Genomic DNA, 21,617 nt, shown 5'->3' on the forward strand with positions numbered 1-21,617 from the left:
TGTATCCCCTTGTGTAATTTTGCACAGGTAATGTTTAATCAAATATGTACGTTTGCCCAAGCTAATGTGCAGTTTAAAGTGGTTCTCCATAGAAAATTGAAATAATTTAGAGTAACTTATGTTTCTTGTTGATTCCACAATTGCTATCTAGCATTGAGGTTCAGTAATTACTTTGGATATCTTCTGGTAGTTACAGCATTTTTTCTTAATACACCAATGGTACACTTGCATATCAGTACTTAAGAAAGGCAGCAAGTAGAAAAATCTCCCAGAGCATTGTCACATGTGGATTAAGACAAAAGCACACAGTCACAGGATCTGGCACCAGCCCTGGCTCTTCTGGGACAGAGTGCAGGCCCATGTCATTAGAGACAGATTGCGGTCTTCATAGGGTGGGTATCGCAGATAGGTGACGCACTCAAACCGCGTGCTTCTTAGCAGGCAGGCTTTTCTGTGAGAGAAGGTATCAAAGCTGTAGTGGCCATGGAAGGACCCCATTCCACAAGCACCTATCGAGGAGAAATGAATAAGCTGCAGGCGGTATTATCCCACCATAATGTGGGCAGACGGTGTTGCAGACTTACCTACTCCACCGAAGGGCAGAGCCACCATCAGACTCTGCAGAATGCAGTCATTGGAGCAAAAGCTTCCGCTGGAAGTCTCACTCATTAGCTTCGAAATGACCTGCATTGTCACAAAGGCCAGAGCATTATTAAAATATTTGCTGACTAGCACATTAACAGTAATGGATACAATGTCTTAACTTTATTTTTGTTGTGTACCTTAGTGTTGGTGGAATATGCATACACACAGAGGGGTTTCTCTTGCTTATTGATAAAGTTAATTGCCTCATCCACATCATTTACAGTCAGTATTGGAAGAACAGGGCCAAAAACTTCCTGTTGCATTATGGGGTCTGATTCAGCCACTTCTGTCAAAACTGTTGGGGCTTTGGAGGAAAAGAAATGATCACGGCATAACACATTGCATGTGTGAGCAGATTCATTTAAAGTGATTAAATAATATGCTCACCAATATATTTTTCTGCCTCTGTAACCTGCCCACCAACGACCACCTTCCCAGATCTCCACAATAGGTCTCTTGTACGGTTAAAAACCTCCAGATTGACCATTCGGCCAAAGCTGCGGGACTCTCGGGGATCAGGACCATAGAACTGCATCAGACAGCACTTCAAGGCCTGCACCAGCCGTGCTTTGACATCTGTGTGGCATAAAATGTAGCTTGGAGCCATTAAGCTCTGTCCCGCGTTGTGAAAACGAGCCCAAGCAATGCGCTGGACTGTGGTGGAAATGTCACAGTCCTGGTCCACGTAACATGGGTTCTTGCCTCCTAAGATCAGGGTGACGGGTGTGAGAGTGCGAGCTGCCGCCACAGCAATCTTGCTTCCCTCCTCTCTGTTCCCTAGGTAATGACAGCCTTGTTTAATGCATAACAAAAAAGTTCAATGATACTCTAAACATGCGTGACGATGATTATTTACCCATAAAGAAAACATGATCAAATTTGAGTTCCACAATCTCAGGCAAGTCACTGATGCCTGCGAGAATCACATGGAAGCATTCCTTGAGGGAAATAAGAATTTTGCATCAGACAATTCATTTTTACTTGAGCATCATCCGACAAACAGCAATGTCAGTGTCGTCTTGAATGACAGAAAGTACATCCTACAAAGCCAGATTTGAGTGTCTCGAAGTGTAAGCGCACCAAAATATCTCTAAATTCTCTTTTTTTTTTTAAGTACAAACAAAAAAGGTGCCAGTGTTGAACCGTACTCGGGCTTCAGTTACAGAGGGTGATTTCGATCCGATTGCAACCACCAAAAATAAAAAGTTAATATTCTATTAAATATCCTGTACTATGAAGTACTAACTGCCATGTTGGAAATTAATTTTACTGAATTACTGCACTCAAGGGTCCAATTTACACTTCCATCATATAATAACCAGAGAAATATTGTACTTTCCTCCCCATTACATTTATCTGACAGCTTAAGTTACCGAATAATATTTACGTTTGAAAGACCATAGTTTCAAAATACAACACATTATTGAAGATTAAAACAGTGGTTTTCCACCTTTTTAGGCCCCTGGTTTATTAGAAAAAGCAGTGTGTGGCCAAGGTCACATTTCAAACGACCGCTAAACTTCACACATTTCATCTCAAATTTCCAAAAATAATATTTCTACCTGCACCCATCAACTGGCTCACAGCAATAACAGTGGCATGCTTACAAACTGATACTTCAACATTAATAATCTCATCTGTGGAAATAATAAAACAATAGAATTCAAAAGAAGGTTCAGTAATACTTTCACACACATTTTTCTGCTCATGTACTTCAGCTGGACCTCTATTGGAATCAAATCATTTCTCATTGCTGTATTGGTACTTTCCAAAAAAAAAAAAATACTCTAAATACTTCTTCTACCACGGTCCAAAAAAAAATAAAAAAAATACCATCTGCCAGCCATACTTTTAGAGATATCAAAACACCCTAACTTGTAAGGAAAAAAGAAAAGAAAAACAAGACATATAGAGCAGTCAGTCCTCTATGCTTGTTTACTCACATTGTCCAAGTAGAAGGGAATAAGACGATGGATAAGCTCTGCGGTGTGTATACTGTTCTCAGAGGGGCTAATAAGTGCACAGTTTCCTACAAAAATAGAAAAGAAAAAAACCCATCAGTGGTTGTGAGAGCCTCAATAAGCCTGTCTGTGGGTGGGTGAGTGTTCAGAAACTAATGACTGCAGCACCTGCTGCAATGGCCCCAACCAGCGGAACCAGACACAATTGGACAGGGCTGCACCAGGTCCCCATGATGAACACAACTCCCAGTGGCTCATTGATCACCAGACACTCATCCAGCGTGGTGGACTGCACCAACCAGAGAGGCTCAAAATTAGGTTACAGGTGAAGCAAAATAAAGAGGTTGACTAACAGAAGCAAAGACATCAGCCCACTGAATTCTTATAAAGGTCAAGGCAACTTAAGTTTAATCTGCTTTGGCGAGTTCAACACAATACATTTCTTTGTGGGAAGTCAGACTGGAATGTTCTCCCCAAAAAGGTTGTACAAGCTTTAAATAATCCCATTTATGTTATTGTGAAGAAGTTTTGGTAAAAAAAAAAAAAAAGGGGGGGGGGGTTTACAAACTACAGTCTCACCAGGTTCTTTTCCACAGACTGTGGTTGCATCCACTTCTTAAGGTTGCGGATGGCGTGATGAGCCTCATTCTTGACCATGATCAGCTCAAACACAACCGTTTCAAACCGTGGCTGGTTGGGCAGAAAAGGCAAGCAGTTCAAAATGTCAACAAATAGAACACTTTAACCGTTTGGTCACTTCTGTTAAAAAAAGATGACACCAGTGGAGGAAACACATTACAGAAGACAGCAACTCAACTCTCACCTTGTGAAGGTCCCTTCCAAGAGCATCCACAAAGTCACACTCGTGCTCCTCCAACATCCGCACCACAGCCTCCAGCTGGGCCAATCTGAAGCTCTCCTTCAAGGTGCGTCCAGCTTGAAAGGCGATTCTAGCCCTCCTCAGCAGATCCACACACTCCAGAGGATATGTCTTCAAACACGGCTCCCCCAGCCTGGTCCTGGAACAACAGACTAATGTTAACACCACATGGCCATTCTCTGGATAAACACATTCCCGGCCCTTGCATGATCACAATACCTTCTGCATGTTAACCGGCCATTCCTCTGACAAACATAGCATGCTCTTATTTTCCCACTCATGTCTCTTCCACTCATTAAAGCTCCAGTGTTGGCCCCACTGAATGCAGAAGTATGAAGTTAAGCCTGGGCACCCGCTCAGTAAAAGTCTGACTGGAAGGGAGAATAGTGGAAAATCCTAATAACTCCAGCCAATCAGGTGATGCACATTAAACTCACAAAGCTGCAGTCTGATATTGTTCCACTCTGCCACTCTGAGATTTGCTGTAGAGGCATCCCATCCACTTCTTCATTCATCCACGGGGATCAAACAACACGTTGGGTCGACATCGACGCTGAACGTGCAAGCTTGTTTTGCACGTTCACATTATCTACCAAGGCTCAAACGGATGGTGCGTTTACCTGCGCAGCGCTTTGAACCATCGGGTTGGAGAAGGACTCGGAGGACTGCTCATGGTCATCTCGAAGGTTCAAACGGAGATAGTTGCAATCACTGCTGTGGAAATCCTCGCAAAACGCTGCGTTCACCTCACACAGCTCAGTCACTGACCACAGCGAAGAGTTTGACTCAGGCGTGCGTATTTACGCCATAATCCGCCATGCGCGGTATTTAGTGGGGGGAAAAAAAAGAAAAACGTGAGGAAAGAGTCCATGTCCCGAGGTTTGCTGTCAGTTCCAGGTCTGTTAATGCATGAGCAGCAGTGTGCATCAGCCTCCACTGCGATGCGACCGAGCAGGTGTTTTGAATCAACAATAAATCTGAGCAGGAGGGACAGAGGTGGGGGGAAAAAAGCACAATGTATGTGTAAATGATTTAAAGGATTTATAGAATATTTGTGTACATGATTTAACATAACAGGACATAGTATCTTACACGTGGACAATCTTACATGGGAATCTTAAAACAAACAAAAAAAACACTCCACACGCCGGTGCACCATCTGTTTAGAAGACACGTAAAGAAGAAAGTACATTTTCACGAGAGGATTGGGAACGTTTTCACGACCATTTTTATTTTATTTCTTGTACTAAAAAGGTTGGATAGTCAAAGCCAGCATCAGCGGCCCACTGGTACATTGAAGGTCTGGCCTTCTCTTGACATCATCTTAAACAGAGGAGTGAGCTCATCAGAGAAGACCAAAATGTAAAGGTGCAACATGTAAAGGTGTCTTTTATCACTTGCACACCAACACACACTCGTTGTAGTGTATTAAAAAAAGAAAAGAAAAAAAATCCTTTTTTTCTGCGTTTCCAATGCTTGCTCGTAACAACTGAAAAAGAGGAGAACTGAAGTTAAGATCTTCCTCTGATTTGTCATATTTGATTCAGGGAGACTGTTTCGTTACAACCAGCGTTATGTATATATGTAATGGTTGCAATTGAATTATAAATCTTTTTTTTTTTTTTTAAATAGTTTTTAGACAAGTTAGTGGCCATAGTATAACTATTAAGAAACTTGGTTACTTCTGGACAAAAGTATTCATACTCATTCATGACAGAAAACACTTTTTTTTTTGCATAATACAGAACTTAGTAGAGTTTGTTCTTTTCCTTTCATCGTTTCTTTGAATAAAAGTTGCAGTTACTTTTCTGGTAAATGACCAAGAATTCTCATCTCTTCTTTTTCTAATGGAGATGAACCCTGTGCAAAGAAATATTTAGGCTTATAAGGTCACATTCACCCCTTTCACATAGCCACATACCACAAAAACACGTCTTCAACATCTCCCGAGGGAACCTCGTCAAATTAAGCAGTTGCAGTTAGTTGACAAAACGGTCCATGACATCATTTTGAAAAGATTTTAGACCTCAAAATTTTTTTTCCGGCATGGCTAAAAAAGTCCACAGAGATCAGAGAGCATCACAGGTAAACCCTCCGTGGTCGTTGTGGTGGTTGTACAGTGGTTGGGTTGCCGCTCTGTCTTGTTAGCAGGAGCAGAGAAGCAGTCCTGGAAAATAGCCCCCATTTCTATGGCTTGTTTCCAATATATGCGGTTATTGGTTCGAGCTGAAACACAGTCACACGCGTGACAGCGAGGGGTAATGCTAAAACACGAGGCACTCAGCGTTAGAAGTTTAGTGCGAACGCTTTTCTAAAAATAAAAACAGACTAACATGGGTGATTAACTCTAATCTTCATGTTTTTAAAAGGGATGTTAAGCACAGATGTGGGACGTAACACAACTGTGTCTGCTCTTCTCTGAAGATACAAATATTAACAAAACATTTCCAGTCTTCAGCGAGGACATCTTCTTCAAATCAAACAACAGCATTATCAGATTTTCAGTTTGTGCTGCTTCACCAGAACTGAAGCCAATGTTAGGTTCTCAAATGAACCGAGGAAATAAAAACCAGAGGGCCATTGTCTCTCAAGTGTTCCTGGAGTGGGGAGAAACGGGTAGAGGTCAAGTGATTTTCTTCAAAATGGAACATAATGTAATCTCCACGGATCACTCTCATGAGCCACCTCTCCTTCACAGAGGTTGAACGCAAGACATTGATTTGTCTTCCACTTGTAAAAGATGCATTATGTTCAGCGAAACATTTTAAGACTCACCCAATATCATCCTAAAGTTGTCTGGATGATGGAATCTAAACTTGTAAGTATATTAAAGATGCATCATCTGATTTCACTTGAGCGAGTTGACCAAATGTCTAATGGCTTACATTGCATCTGTATTGCTTTCCAGTTCGCTTAAAATAGTAGCGTTAGATCCAAGAACGATTCTGTTAAGCCTGAGAAACAGTGATCTAGCCACGTTGTATCTGTACTTTATCGAGTTAAATACATCACATATTCACTTTATGGAGAGGCAGAGGGAGATGTTAAAAATTGATTGTGCTGCAGTAGCAGTGTATCCTTTGATGGGAGAGAGTGAGATACAGAAGAGCTCATGGAGTTTTTCACAAGACAAAAAGAGCAAAAGGAGACTACATAGTTCCTTCATGACTCCCTTTTGTTCAACTGAGCTCCGTAAGTGTGGGCTCCAGGCTCCAGTCCAGGGAAGACAGGCCTCTGCTTGGTTTATGCAGTTGAACACAACTCTTCGGTGCAGACTGTCCCGATGCAGCCAAGTTAGGAGAGCTCAAAGCCTGTGTTCATACTGATAGCGTAGCGCAGCTTGTCGCGCAGGATGCTCTTCTTGCTGTAGTTGGGCAGCTTGAGCAGGTTGAAGCATGTGGATGACGTGGGAAGTCGACCACCGGGCTCCTTCTTCCGAATGGTGAAAAAGCCCCTGAGGACACTACCGAGGGTGTCTCCAGTGTCCTGGACACACAAGATGAAACATAAAAATGTAGTTCACAACACACAATCGGATTTTACTTATCATTTGGGACCTGTGACATATTGATTTATCAAGCTGTCTAACAATATATGTCAAACATATATAATGAACACAGGCTTAAAGCGCACTTTAAAGTGCTTAAAGAGTTTCTGTAAGTGGCTTTACTAATATATGTTGACATTTTTTTTCCCAGGCACCTTAAAAGTAATTGGATAACTGACTGAAAAGGTATTTCATAGACAGGTGGAGGATATTCCCTCAGTATGTCTCCATAGATAAAGCAGGTAAAACATTAAGAGTTTAATCTGAGCGTGGCATTTCTATCTAAAAAGCAGGCTTTGTTAATGCCCAACATGCCGTCAAAGGAGTTCTCGCTAGTTAAAAAGATCATACCTTCGGTTGCAAAACAATAAAAAAAAATGAATTAGAGACAGCATGGGAACATTAGGAGCAGCAAAAAAAGGGAAGAAATGCTATGTTAGATAATCTCAAGATTCTTTTAATGGAAAAGACAAATCCTTCACAGCATCCAGCTTGGTGAAGAACGCCCTCCAGAGGGCAGAAATATCATTATCCAAACAATCATAAAGGGAAAACTCGCAGGCAAATACAGAGGTTTCAGCAAAAGATGCACACCGTTCATGAGCCTCAGGAAAACAAATGCCAAATTAGACTCCACGTTTGACGAAGCGATCATTAGACAGATGAAACTAAGATCAAACTGGACCAGAATAACTGAAAAACGTACGGGAAAGACATCACCTATGAAACATGGTGGCAGTGTGATAGCATGGAGACGCATGGCTTTTGGTAGCACAGGTTCACTAGTGCTTATAAATGACATAACTGAAGGCAGAAGCAGATGAAAAATACACGGGTGTTGCTTCTGCTCAGATTCAGCCCGATGCTGGAAAGCAAACAGGGTGGATCTCCACAGTACAGACAGACAAATATGAAGAAAAATATTTTCAACAAATTTCAATGGCTGAGCAATCTCTTGCTCTCTGTCTGATCAAGCTACTTTTCACTTGAAAGTTAAACTAAAGGCAGAAAAAAAATAAAAAGTAAAAAAGAAATCAACAACAGGCAGCCACAATAAAGGCCTGGCAAAGCGTCCTAAAGCAAGAAACCCATTCTATGGTGTCCCGAGGTTCAAGACTTAAGGGCAATTGTTGCCTGCAAATACCATGTTTTATCATTATGTTCATTTGTTGCATAAGAGCCCCTCAACAAAGGGAACTGTGTAGAACTCCTTAAATTAAATTAAATTCAAATTAAAAGTCTGCACTTCAGTTATATTTTGATCGCCTCATTTCAAATCTAATACGATGAGACGGGTTTTTTCCCCCCCTATTCTTACCTGATCGTCTGAAACTTCCACACAGCGGATGGAGAAAGGTGGTTTGAGGTAAGCAAAACCTAGAAGAGGCGGCCTTGAGCAGCTGGTAACAAACTGTAAGAACACATTGAAAAGATAGTGAATAGCTAAACCCCCTTGTGGCTACGAGGAGAACTATTTGGGTCTGTCAAACACAAATAAGCTTACTTTAAGGAACATGGCTCTTTCTTCAGCATTGAAGTCACTGGACAGGATGTCCCACAGCCAGATGATAACACGATGGCTGCTGTGAAAACCTCCATAGTAGACCGTGTGTTTCCTGAAAAAGGGGAGGCAGACAAAAATTATGAGCATGTTAAACTGACAGAATCCCAGATGATTGTACAAAAACTGATCTGACTTGAGTAGTGTAATAAGGGACATACGTTGTAACACCTTCTACTCGTTATATATTTGTTACATTGACAAACCAGTTGAAGTTCTGCTCATTAAACAGCACGCGACAAGATCTATTAAAGGACATCGTTGGTGTTGGAAAGAAATGACATCAGAAAACAGAGGTAAAATGTCACATACTTGAGGTCATCTAGATCAATCTCAGCATTGTCTCCTGAGACAAGCCGCTGAACTTCTGGTGTGGAAAACATGTGCAGCCACTCTGGATTAATGATGCTGCGGAAGCCCCTGATGAAAGCAGACGTCTGCTCCTTAATCTGCGTATGCATCCGGAAGTGAGCCATCAGGTGGATGTAGCTGATCCTGCAGCAGATGGCGAAGACGAAATCAGAGATTGACAGTGATTTCTACAAAGTCCTTAAACAATAAGCTAAAAAAAAAAAAAGAAAGAAAAAAGAAAAAAGAAATTCTATAGATAAGCAAAATTACATACTTGTTTTCATTGATCACTGGCATGGTTTTCCCCCCAGGTATCAACTCATGACAGACAAGCTGTAAGGGAACATAAAATAACTCTTAATTTGTGGATTTTACATATTCAACTACATTTATTTCATAACACCATTTCTACCTGTCCCATAACGTCCTCATCATATGATAATGTCAGTCCAAGATCCCCAACATCTCCATCATAGCGCTGGGGAAAGAATGAATAGAATAACATTAGAAACTGAATTCTGGGATACAGATTAAAGCTTGGCATAACAGAGAAGAGAAGAGAAGTGACAGTTCTAATTTAAATTTGTCTGACCTTGATCGAAGTGAGGTTTTTGTAAAACTCAGAGTCCAGTGAGGGAAGCTCATCAATGGAGCTGTAGAAAGTGCTGTGGTGGTGCCCCAAGACTTGGCTGAGGAAGAAAGAGGCAAAGGGGACGTCCACAACAATGCCCTGAATACACAGACCATACCATCACTAAAGATCACCAGAACATCGTATTCAGAGTGAGAACAAAGAGAGAAGAAGAAAGTATTCCTTTGTACCTCATAAACAGCTTTTCCGAGCATCTTCCCCACAAACTCAAACAACTGCAAATGGTTCTCATGGATGTACGATGTGGGTGAAGGATACAACCTTTCATTTCCACTTGTGGTCTATAAAAAAAGAAACGCAGTGTGAGAAAAAAAAAAAAAAAAGGAAAATCGGCAGCAGAAGTGCGGCGGTTCAAAAATGGCACAGGATTTGTCTGGGTTACCTTGAACAGGTTGAGAGCAGGATTGAAAACTTTCTTTATGATTTCCTCCAGAAACTCTTTGAAAACACCATCCTGATCAATTCCAGCCTCGTCCACGCCCAGATCATTGACAAACTTCACGCGAATGACACCTTTTATAGAATTCACCGGCAGCCTGCGGAGCTGATCATATCCATCCTTAGAAAGATGGGGAAATCCAAGTATTATTATGGAACAACTCACACTATGAGAGTACACTATGGAATCTCTGTTGGAATGTTTGACTCCATACCTCCAACATCCGTGAGCGACGTATTGTGATGTGGGTGACGTGCGGTGAAGCAGAACTGGTTTCGACCAACCCTAAGCTTTCTTTTTCCTTTGTGACAATGTTCCTGAACAGCAGCACCCTCTGAACGAGAAGAAAAAGTAATTGTAGGTCTGGAAATGAGTATGACATTGGCATAAAAGAAAGAACCCCACTCCCAAAACTCACATTTTTATGTGGGATGACATGTGGGATGTACTGCAGTAAAAGCTGGGCTCTTTTCTTGCCTTTCTCCAGCTCTTGGAACAACACACTCGGCTTCAGATCCCTGAATGCAACAGCAGAAACGTTTAACACAACACACTGAAAATTTCAACTAAAGCGCAATATGCTAAGGAGGACAGCAGCGAGTGTTTTGGAGTTTGCGCTTACTTGCGCAGCCAGTGATCATCAGGGGTAAACCTGCGTCTGCAGTCCCGTTCATAAAGCACCATCAGCCAACCATGAACGCTGTGAAACAGCTCCAGTTTCTCACCCTTTGCATTTTCTATTCAACACAAAAGTCAAAACAACATTTTTTTTTCCATCATAAAGAAAACCCTTTCAAAAGTAGGAGCAATCATAGATTTCAAGTCAATGGCACAAATACCTAAAATACCATCCCAAACCATCTTGAACACAAACGTATTTAGAAAAGAGGAGATGGTGAGGAGTTCCTCTATCTTGAAGGACGTTTGTTCTTCATACACTTCAATGTCATCCAGAATTCTGCAAAAGATTAGATACTCATTCCAGTTAATATTAAGTATTTAACTTGTCCATGTCCATGTGGTGCTCCTTTTATATCAAACGAAGGACGCAATGAGCAAAATTAACAGTCAACACAAGCTTAAAATTGTGATCAATTAAATTTGATGAACCATTGAACGATCTGGGAAATCATCTGTAGAAACCGTTCATAAAGGGCTCGGCATTGTCAAAAAAATACTCACAGTTCTGCACCTATAACAAGAGGAAAATGAGTAGAGATTGTTTTCATAGGGGAGAAGAGAAAGAAAAAATCTTCTAAATATAGCATTTTAACAGAAATTAGTTTTGGGGTTTCACGCAGTGACTGGAGACGGACTTTAAATGTGTCCTAATATATTGTCTACACATAAGCTATATTTGCAAAACACAGTAGAATCTGTGGAATTACGTTATGAGGTGCCGTGAGCAATCACAAAAGAGCATGAGCATAGCCAGGAGCTGCTTGGATTCTTCAGTGTCGTTGTTAAGACACTCCATGAAGAGTTTGAGGCCCCCCTGAGGACCAAGCTCGCAGATGAAGGCCCACAGTTTGGGTAAGAGATCATCAAGATGCGTCAGACCTGCAGAAAAACAGAATGTTCAAAGATATACTTCATAGGGATCAACACACTGTATGATTGTATAACAGAAAAAAAAAGGTAGATTCGGTTGCTGACCAGTGAGTATCTGGAGGCGTATCTGCGTCAGAGTAGACAGGGCAGTCTGGTAGAGCACGCAGATGCTGCACACCTTCTGAACTTCAGCTGAGTCAACTCGCTTCCCTCCGACTGGTTTCAGGATGTTACGCACGGAGGCTGACTTCTGAAACGCTCTCTTGAAAAGGTCTGTAAACAAAAAACAGATGCATCACAGTCTGATGGAAAAGAACCTTCAAATCCTTTGTATCGATTTAAAAAAAATAGAGCCAGGTTTACTTTTAACTGGTAGGTTGTTCTGTGATGTGCTAGGCTGTGGGGGAGGGGGAGTGGGCTCCTGACTCTCCAGCTTTTTAGAGAGGACATCGCTGAAGAGTGTTCGAATGACAGACACGCCCCACAGGTGCTGAAGCTGTCTGGTGACCAGAGGCATCGATTCATTAAGACTAAAGACAACAAGAAAGAGAAGAGTCAGGACAAAGACAAAGTCAAGTAAATGTATGTTGCATTATTTTTCCATCAAAGCACTAATTACATGACAGCAGTGTATTATCTCGCCTTTTAAGACCAGATGAACACATGGGCTTATATCTCTACCACACAAGACGACGTGTGCGTCTCCCTTTAGAACCCAATTTAGTGTTTGTATATTTTATATAACTGGCTTTTCAAACTTTGCAAATTTTCCCATATAATGTTTCTATCCACATCAGAGGGTGAGATATAAAGGTTTCAGGGAACGCTGAAAAACGTTTTTCAGAATACATGTAATCCAATTTAATAGGGGGGCTATTCTTTAAGAATACTCTCCATCATAAAGGACCAGGCAGAGTTCGTCTGTCAAACCACCTTCTGTCTGTCTGCTGTCTTTTAAGCACAACTCGAAAACCATGCTGCAAATTTGAAATGTTTACTGTTCCAAGAAGCCTCTCTCTAATCAACCTACAAAAGAAAGTTAAATTGTGGGATTAACTGAAGCACATACAAAATCGGTCACTAACCCATAGTCCACAGTTTGAGAGAACCAGCCCAGGACAGGGTGCCAATGGGTTAAATTGGACTTCTTTTGCGAAACATATCTCTGGCAGTAGGACAGCATGTCAGTTAGGTCCTTCACAAAATGGTTGGCCTCCTCTTCCAGGACTTTCTCATTAAGATAGCCCAAGTGAATCAGGTTGCCTGTTAAAAATAAGAAGCATGCAACCACAAGTGGTAAACTTAAGACAAGCCATGAGACATGATGAGCATTTGAATCGTACCCAAAATTTCAGATTGATAGCGTGAGCCCGAGTCATTCAAAAACCATACCAAGCAAGCAGAGTGTGTGGCTGCCCTCGAGACAGACACAAATGTCCAAACATTGTTCTTCCCGACTGAGAAACAAAATGAACTTCCGCAGCAGGTCATGCGTCTGGATGGATGTCATGCACTGTTGAGTCAAAGCGGATATTAAAACCAACACTCTTTCTTTCTAAATGACCACATACAAGACCGAGTGTGCAACAACAACACACAGGCCAGGATTTTTACCTCTGGAGTCAGCACACTGAGGTGGGATATGATGGCAGGAACTGACATGATGTGGATTAGGAATGATCGCAGCAGGTTTTCAGAGAAATGAGCAGCAATGACTGGCCTGTAAAATATTTTTAACATTTAGTTCAAAAGGCAGCATGAAAATAAACTCAGAAAAACTGCAGTTTGTACATTTACTCCACTCAGATCAAGTAAGACGCTAACTTGCCTTAGTGACAAAGTGAAAACGGCTGTCAGAGTGCCTTTGGAGAGAGACGGTCTAGTACGAGCCAAGCCATTGGTCAGCAAAATCTAAATATATGGGGGTTGACACACAATGTTTGTTTCGATTAACAGGACCACTGAATAACACTTATTGAGGATGCCACTTCTGTTAACTATAAGCTTCCATAGCGAACCTGCAGCATTGAATAGAATCCCTTTTGATTGAGATGACCCATGATGTTTTCACAAATCCTCATCAAAGCCGGTCTGAGAGCTTCACCTGCATAATTGTGGGCAAAATATTATGTTTCTCTTTGAAAAAAGCCCATCCCACAATAACAATAGATGTGTTTATAGTCGACTCACCTTTCCCTCGGACTATTCGCCATGTTGACGTGTCGGTAAAGGTCACGAGCATGGTGAGGTACAGTGTTACCAGCTTGTTGTCTTGAAGTATGTCTGGCTGAAAATCCCAAAACAGACAGTTTGTACGTAAAGTTTTACCTTCGTAAAATTAATACAAAAACATCAATATTTTCCAACCTCTAATCAAGACTAACCTTTAGATTTTTCAGTAGCTGACAGCAGGTCCATAACACATCTTTGACCTGTTTGAGCCAGGGAATAGTGAGGTCTTTGGAGAGAGCCAAGGAGACATACCACACCTGAGGACCAAATGTAACTGTCACTGACACAAAAGTCACCATCAAAAAATGTCTAATACGTGGACTGTATGAACATATTCACTCTCACTTTTGGTTCATTTTCAACCTCCATGCTGGCCAAGATAGCACGGCAGAGCTTCTCAAATCTCTGAAAGGCAAAACGACAGACATACCGGGACACGTGTATAAACTGCTATGATAAGATCATCACTCCAGAGCATTTCAAAAGTCTGTGCAAATAAAATGATCAGAGCAGTTCTCATTATTACAAAGGTAAAACAACTTGTACTTGCATAGGGAAAATGTTTACAATTCACTGACCACCTATCAAAATATCAGCTTCACCATATAACATAGTTATTATTAATAGCTGTATTATAATTATTATTAATCACAAGTATACTACATAGATTAAAACTTACTTTTTTTATTAATTTAAACTTATGCTCTTTGATCATTAAAACTTTCTACCATTTCAACACTAAATGTATCACGAAATTGGTACATCATCGCAGCCCTACATATACTATATAAGTGTTAATCAAGATTATTATTTAGATACATACTGAAGCAGGTAACTCACCATCTTATCCTCTTGACAATATATAAATAGTAATTTCCGAGCAATTTTGAAAATTGAAAGTGCATTTCTCTTTGTTGTTCCAGTTTCAGAGGCTTGAAAATAGTCATCGACATCCTTCCTAGTGAACAAAGAGTGAAAACACAGAAAGAACTATGACATGAATGTAAACCTGGAAAAATACATGGGTTTGAAGACTGTACCTGCTCCAATCACAGACAGTTAGGGTTAGGCATTAAAACTAAGTAGTTTGGGTTTGGATAACCCAAAAGGGTGGGAGTAAGAGGCTATACAACTAGTGTGAATTATGGCAAATATTAAGTACCCAAATAAATTTAAAAATGCTTTCACCTTAATTGCCTTTTGAGTTTGCAGCGACAGAGGAATCTTCTGACCAGAGCTTGAATGAGGATTGCTGCCCTCTCCTTCTCCTTATATCCCTTCCTTTCCTCTCTGGCCTGCCTGGCTTTGTCCAGGAACTCGGACTTTGAGCTTTGAGGAACACCAAACATTGTGCACCCTGGAAAAGAAGAATACAACGCCAGTGGCTGATGTAGCACAGACCTATTCTCTGGTAATCTGCACAATGGTATTAAAGACAGTGTTGGACAGTAGGGTCGGTACCACCATCTGTTCCTAACATATTACAAATTGCACCTTATCATATTGCTTTGAATGATCTTATCAGTGAACTTACCTACGATACTGAAAATAGGAAGCTTCCGTGTGGCCTTTAGCCTCTCTTTTCGCTATACCGTCTCAGTCATTTGGCTGTCCTTGAGCAGGAGGGAGGCCAAATAAAACAATGAGGCTAACTTGCCATCTCTGAAGCAAAAAACGACAGTGAAGATGGAGCAGCGATAGTTAGCTCACAGGGCTAGTTCGCAGCTTCTCAGCTTGAACTGACTCTTTGAGAATTTTGTTCACATAAATTTAGAAAAATTCAACATCACTGTCGGTTGATGTTTGATCCTCTATCGATGACAGTACCTCTAACGTACTGAAGACCCTGTTTTGAAATGTAAATAATAAGAAGAGATCCGTACATTGACTGTAGCCATTAATCCCTGGTGTCGCATTAAATAATTCCGGGTAGTGTTTATCCTCATGTATAAATAGTGATAAAAGAGAACATGTCGATAAAAAGTTTGAGATTTGCCAAACTAAACATTTTTAGGTTACATCGGTAGCAACGCTGTATTTCTTTGGTCAAATAAATTTTTCATCCAGTGTGTTGGGTGGGCGGTTGGAGGAGTGTTATTACTGTTACTCCATCCAACGGAAACGTGCAGGCTAAAGTAATTAAAGTAGTTTTCATGAATTATGTGAATTAAAACCAGTTGGATATGTAATGAACTAAAGTCAAGTTCTGGGTTATTACTTATCAGCTCAAATGCGACTGAATAAACACTTTAACTATTAACAAAATAATGTTATCTGTCACTTTAAACAGTTCTTGCAACCGTTGACGTCATTTTTAAATAACTGCGCAGTGGTGAACCGGAAGGAAGTGGGTGTTAGCTGACTGACGTTAGCAATCTACTACTACGAAGTCTGTTGTGGGTTCTATGGTAAATGTACTAATTTTCTTTTTTAATCAATTGAAATCACTCTATTAATTATAGAGGAATCAGTTTAATCGCCAGTGTTATGGTGTATAATCTTTTACCTATATGGAACACTATTGGTAGATATAGTTAATGCTAACTAGCTTGCTAGCTTTTTAACCGTGATGGCTCAGAGTAAATTACTACTTACTGACTTAAGTATTGTCGCTCAACTTTTTACACACAAAAAAAATAATAATCTGTCAAACACACCAAACTCTAAGAATTTTTGCTATGAAAAAGATTACCCACTGTAATTTAAAAGTTTATAGTCTTCGCATTGTTTGTACACTGCTCGCGTTTTTTTCACTTTATCGATGGCCTGAAAGACTCGCTATGTCCAATTCGACCAAATGTATGTAAGTGTTTTTGTTTCCAGTTGACCCACAACACGTCCACAGTTACGCTAAGTGAACTAAACATTATAAATTTGCTTTTTATCCTGTCTAGTGAAAAAGAAAGTGCACCCTCTTGAGTCTTTATATTAGGGTATTAGGGTAGGACAGTACAAGAAAATAATTCAGTCTTTACCAAAGGTGTTAAGAATGCAACCTCAAATGAAAAACAACATGACATTTTACAATGTGTCAGTATTTATTGAACACAAAATGAAGCCAAAATGCTTAAGGGGATTGTGAAAAACTAGATACACCCCATGGTTTAATAGCTTGTAAGACCATCATTAGCAGCTATAATTCGAAAGTAGCCTAATAATTTTCTGGGTGATGTTGGCAGTCTCTGATATAATTTTTGTTCTAACTTTGGAGTTATATCTTAAACGCTCTATAGTAAGAAGACAACTGTGTTAGCTTTTAATACAGTTTTTGCTCTTGCCTGCTCTGAAAAATCAGACTGTAATGATAAAGCATTATGAAGGCAACTTTAAAATTCCGGATCAAATGTGGGGATTGGTGTTGTGGTAAGCTTTTGTCCTTTTGCAATTCTCATATAAATACAGACAGGGTCACACTTCTTGCCTAGCAGGAGCCAGATATATCAAGTGTCCTGTATCTTATCAAAAATGTGTTCTGCTGCTGCCACAATTACAAGGCTGTCTGCATGCCAGATGTCTTTATGTATATTTTTGTTTTATAACCCTGGTAAAATAATTGGTGGCAGATAATTATTTCAAAATTAAAGGTTGACTAATTTATTTGAGTGACCAGTTAATTTGTGCTGAAAGGACATTATGCATACCATAGGAATTTGTGATTGTACAGCTAATGGCTGTACAATTTTACACCATCTTTGCCATTTTACACGTGGACACATCATTTTGCATAAAGGGTCCATACATGAATTGAAGTTCATGTTGTTATGCCTCAAACTGTTCAGTCTTTAAACGTTGATCAAATATGCTTTTCAGCAAGCCACAAATGTCTCAGACAGCCGCTCCACAAAGCTACTCATCATAAGGTAAACTGAGCACGTATTAGCATGTCATGGCATATCTGTAGCATATAAGCAGATGTGCATGACAATTATATTTCTCAGCCTATATTCACTCGCATATGCTATTCATATTAACTCAGAATATGCTTTTAATAGAAAAAAAAGGCTCAGCAGGAGCTTAAGTAAACACAAGCCTGCAAACATAGCTCAGTGATGGAGCTATGTCTTTGTCTGACATACTGCCTTGTCATTTAATGTTCCTCCTATGTTGGCTACGTGTACAGTTTTTAACTTCTTTTGATATCTTCCAGGATTTCTATGTTGGAGTCGCTCAGACAGTCGCAATTTCTTTTTTTCCACATCTGCCAAACAACCACTATGATCTTTCCTCTTTATTCAGTTGCTGCTTAATTTTCATTTTTCTCTTGTGTTATTTTTATTTATTTATATTTCGTTCATTCTTCTTAGCCTTTTTCATTTTGACTGATTCTGGTTACCTGAGATTACTTGTGTTAAAATTAACGATCAATTTTGGTCATGTAATAAAGCTCTAGTGTAGAAAATGGCGTTTTTTAAGCAGTTGACTGAAATGTTCTGCTGAAAGTTTTTCTAATTCAGTAAAAGATTGTACAATCCCATCTTTGTGGGAGGTGGAGAGTGGTATTGGCTAATAAATCAGCTTTTGGCTTTCTTGCTCACTTTTATTGTTATTATTGACCCAAATTCAGTCGAGCTGCACTCAACGTTGCTTAATCAGTGCAGTTAATAGACTGACTAATTGCCTCGTTGGTACTAAACTTAAAGTAATTCAGTGAGAATCCAATGTCACCTTGTTTCATCTTGTGTTTTTGCAGGAAGAGATGTCAGGAGAGACTGTGGTGAGCTCGGCAGTGCCGGCAGCTACAACACGGACCACATCCTTCAAAGGCTCCAGTCCCAGCTCTAAGTATGTGAAGTTAAACGTGGGTGGAGCGTTGTACTACACTACAATGCAGACACTAACCAAGCAGGACACAATGCTCAAAGCCATGTTCAGCGGCAGGATGGAGGTGCTCACAGATAGTGAAGGTAGGCTTTTGGTGAAAACTTTAAACAGTGCTTAAGTAAACGCTGCTCTCAATGGGATCTGTTATTCTCTAATTCCCCCTCATTATATATTAATAGGTTGGATCTTGATTGATCGCTGTGGAAAACACTTTGGAACAATCCTTAACTACCTCAGAGATGGGGCAGTCCCACTCCCAGACAGCCGTCGGGAAACTGAGGAGCTTCTTGCTGAGGCCAAGTATTACCTTGTCCAAGGCCTAGCTGATGAATGTACAGCGGCCTTGCAGGTACCATCTCCAGAACATTAATTCTATGGCACAATTTCTGAAATACTTTCCACCTAAAGCTGAGACATCGGTGAAATGTCCAAAGTCGTTGTTTAGTTAGGGGATTACCTTGTTTTAAATCCATGTTTAAGTTCACAAGGATATAAAATCTTTCTGGGGGAAAAAAAATCTGTGGTTTAAAAGAAATTCAAGAGATTTAAAATCCATTACTCTTTGCAGTACCACATTTTCACTTTTTACCATTTTTACTGAAATGGGACATTTAACATGAAAACATATCAGTTTATTTGGTTAATAAGAGTGCCAAATATCTGGGATGTATATATATATAACAGAGGAATGTCAAATGGACTTTGAGGAAATGTCTGCTTCACACTGAGATGACAGAGTAGGGCAGTGGAGCCGGTATTATGCATGTGAAATAACATTTAGCTGGATCGGATTCAGGTTGGATCACAGTTGCACTACATAGATATAGATGTCTCTCATCATTTGTGGTGGATAGTACTGAATTATGAACTGAATTCATCACTCTTTAACAAAATGGTGTTTCTTTCCTTAGTCTGTTCAGTACAGTATATTGATGGATTTTGTTTTTTTCATTGAAAAAAAAATTCTTTCTTTCAGAACAAAGAATCGTATGAACCTCTTTGTAAAGTACCTCTGATGACATCATCCAAGGAAGAGCAGAGACTCATTGCAACCTCGAATAAGGTATGTTTTTTTTCTAATAATGGGCTTAGTTAGTTTCATTAGAAATTTGTCGTTTTTAATTGTTTTTAATTTGTTTCTTTTCTTTCCAGCCCACTGTGAAATTGCTATATAACAGAAGCAACAACAAATATTCATACACCAGGTGAGTCCCCTTCTTATGATAACAGCATCTATTATGACAGCATAATGTGGTGAGATCATGCTCTTCGTCTTTAAAAAAAAAAAAAAAATGCCATTAAGCAGCTTTTTCTTTTTTTTTCTCCTCTCCAGCAATTCTGATGACAACATGCTGAAAAATATTGAGCTGTTTGACAAGCTGTCATTGCGCTTCAATGGTCGGGTGCTCTTCATCAAAGATGTGATCGGGGATGAGATCTGTTGTTGGTCTTTTTACGGCCAGGGTCGTAAAATTGCTGAAGTGTGCTGCACTTCCATTGTTTATGCCACAGAAAAGAAGCAGACGAAGGTAAATACATATTCGGTGCTTTAGAGCGCTGTTCTTTTCTTTTTTTTCTTCTTTAGGCATAGAGTTGTGGTGTACCGTGTTATTCTTTTCGGTTTCCTGCATTGCATTTAGGTTGAGTTCCCTGAGGCAAGAATCTATGAGGAGACCCTCAACATCCTCCTGTACGAGTCCCACGATGGGAGGGGTCCGGACAATGCCCTGCTGGAGGCCACAGGGGGCGCTGCAGGACGATCCAATCATCTGGATGAGGATGAGGAGCGAGAGCGAATGGAGCGAGTTCGTAGGATTCATATCAAACGACCCGATGACCGCACACATCACCACCAGTGACTTCTGTCTCTTCTGACCTGCACACCTGCGTCTCGGACCCTGAACTGTCTTCGCGCCACGCTTGTGCCTTACAACAACCAGCGCCTCTCTCTTTGACTTCCCCTCTTCTTTTCCCAGCTTCTCCGGGAGACTGCTATGAGATGACTGTTGTACAACAATGTGTAGTAATTAATTGATTTTGTTTTTGTTTTTTTTCTGTGTGTGCGTGTCCACTTGTCTATTTGTGAAGCTCTCAAGCTGTAGTGTATTATTGTCCGTTTGTTAGCCACAATAAGTTCTATCATTGATTTCTGCTGTAATGCAGAAGCTTCATGAACATGGATGTTTGCATTCAGCACTACATGCAACTGCAATTTCACCAGTTCATGGGGAGTGGGAGAGAAGCATTAGTATACATCTGTTATTGGAGTTGTTAACTATGTAACAAACAAAAGAATAAGAACTCCATCATGTAATCAATGAACAAAATAATGTAGATAGTTCAGCTTCTTTTTATCCTGGTTCTAAAGGATCCACTAAAAAATATCAATGGATGAAACTGGTGTTGTACATAATGCGGTCACACAGTGTCACCGTTTCACTCTTGCATGTTACCATGGTTATTTCGTAGCCTGCTGATTATACCAGTTCCAACTTTCTGGACCTTTATTTAGTGAAGATATCACAGATGGATGCAACATTTCACCGCAGTGCTTCTGTCCTATTTAGTTCTAACGTTGATTCATTTTCCCTTCAGTCCAGTGAACAAATCATTATTTTCAGTGGAGGGAACTTGAGTTGTGACCTGAGGTGTTAAATGTACTGGGCTGATTGAAAGATGGAAGGCTGAGGTTGAAGTGAATGACTGTAATTTGAGATCTCCCTGGTAGGAAGGGAACCCTGTCTACAAGCTTTTAACAGGGAGGGAAATTAGACGTGTCCTTCATCACTGCATTCATCGGAGAATGTACAGTTTGCACACTAAAGGTTAAAGCTGAAATATGCAGTTTGCAGTACTTTTAGGTCTGTTATACAGAAGTGAACATAAATGTATGTTTTATATTTATACATAGTGGATCACAAATAAATTTCTACAAATGTTCATTTGCTGCTTTTTAATTTGCGTAATCCCATTACTG

General features: G+C 40.2%; 3 protein-coding genes across 4 annotated transcripts; 1 reads left to right on the forward strand and 2 right to left on the reverse strand.

The window, feature by feature from the left end:
- Window positions 1-50: 50 nt before the first annotated feature.
- Window positions 51-4,165, reverse strand: aldh3b4 (aldehyde dehydrogenase 3 family, member B4). The gene is made up of 10 exons (XM_075468870.1): window positions 4,107-4,165; window positions 3,430-3,625; window positions 3,186-3,296; window positions 2,775-2,895; window positions 2,589-2,674; window positions 1,502-1,583; window positions 1,033-1,422; window positions 783-949; window positions 585-684; window positions 51-509 (listed from the first exon to the last, which is right to left on the reverse strand). Exons 1-10 carry the CDS (start codon window positions 4,163-4,165, stop codon window positions 310-312), a joined length of 1,512 nt encoding a protein of 503 aa, XP_075324985.1. The 3' UTR covers window positions 51-309.
- Window positions 4,166-4,514: 349 nt separating this feature from the next.
- Window positions 4,515-15,894, reverse strand: ube3b (ubiquitin protein ligase E3B). The gene is made up of 27 exons (XM_075468020.1): window positions 15,354-15,894; window positions 15,008-15,176; window positions 14,660-14,777; window positions 14,165-14,224; window positions 13,972-14,076; window positions 13,778-13,874; window positions 13,606-13,691; window positions 13,416-13,498; window positions 13,202-13,307; window positions 12,980-13,100; window positions 12,673-12,850; window positions 11,951-12,117; window positions 11,693-11,860; window positions 11,425-11,596; window positions 10,876-10,994; window positions 10,659-10,773; window positions 10,455-10,554; window positions 10,251-10,370; window positions 9,980-10,156; window positions 9,768-9,878; window positions 9,538-9,675; window positions 9,358-9,423; window positions 9,220-9,278; window positions 8,907-9,089; window positions 8,538-8,649; window positions 8,352-8,444; window positions 4,515-6,972 (listed from the first exon to the last, which is right to left on the reverse strand). The coding sequence occupies exons 2-27, from the start codon at window positions 15,166-15,168 to the stop codon at window positions 6,781-6,783; spliced, it is 3,207 nt and encodes a 1,068-aa protein (XP_075324135.1). The 5' UTR covers window positions 15,169-15,176; window positions 15,354-15,894; the 3' UTR covers window positions 4,515-6,780.
- A 255-nt stretch (window positions 15,895-16,149) lies between these two features.
- On the forward strand, window positions 16,150-21,580 carry kctd10 (potassium channel tetramerization domain containing 10). Of its 2 annotated transcripts, none has more exons than XM_075468023.1 (7): window positions 16,150-16,227; window positions 18,510-18,723; window positions 18,820-18,989; window positions 19,617-19,703; window positions 19,793-19,845; window positions 19,974-20,169; window positions 20,281-21,580. In XM_075468023.1, exons 1-7 carry the CDS (start codon window positions 16,225-16,227, stop codon window positions 20,497-20,499), a joined length of 942 nt encoding a protein of 313 aa, XP_075324138.1. In that variant the 5' UTR covers window positions 16,150-16,224; the 3' UTR covers window positions 20,500-21,580. The 2 variants fall into 2 exon arrangements, with proteins under 2 accessions (XP_075324138.1, XP_075324137.1); XM_075468022.1 differs by lacking the exon at window positions 16,150-16,227 and adding an exon at window positions 17,566-17,679.
- Window positions 21,581-21,617: the final 37 nt, after the last annotated feature.

The sequence above is a fragment of the Odontesthes bonariensis genome, chromosome 6, assembly GCF_027942865.1.
Source record: "Odontesthes bonariensis isolate fOdoBon6 chromosome 6, fOdoBon6.hap1, whole genome shotgun sequence".
In the NCBI taxonomy this organism is placed as follows: Eukaryota; Metazoa; Chordata; class Actinopteri; order Atheriniformes; family Atherinopsidae; genus Odontesthes; species Odontesthes bonariensis.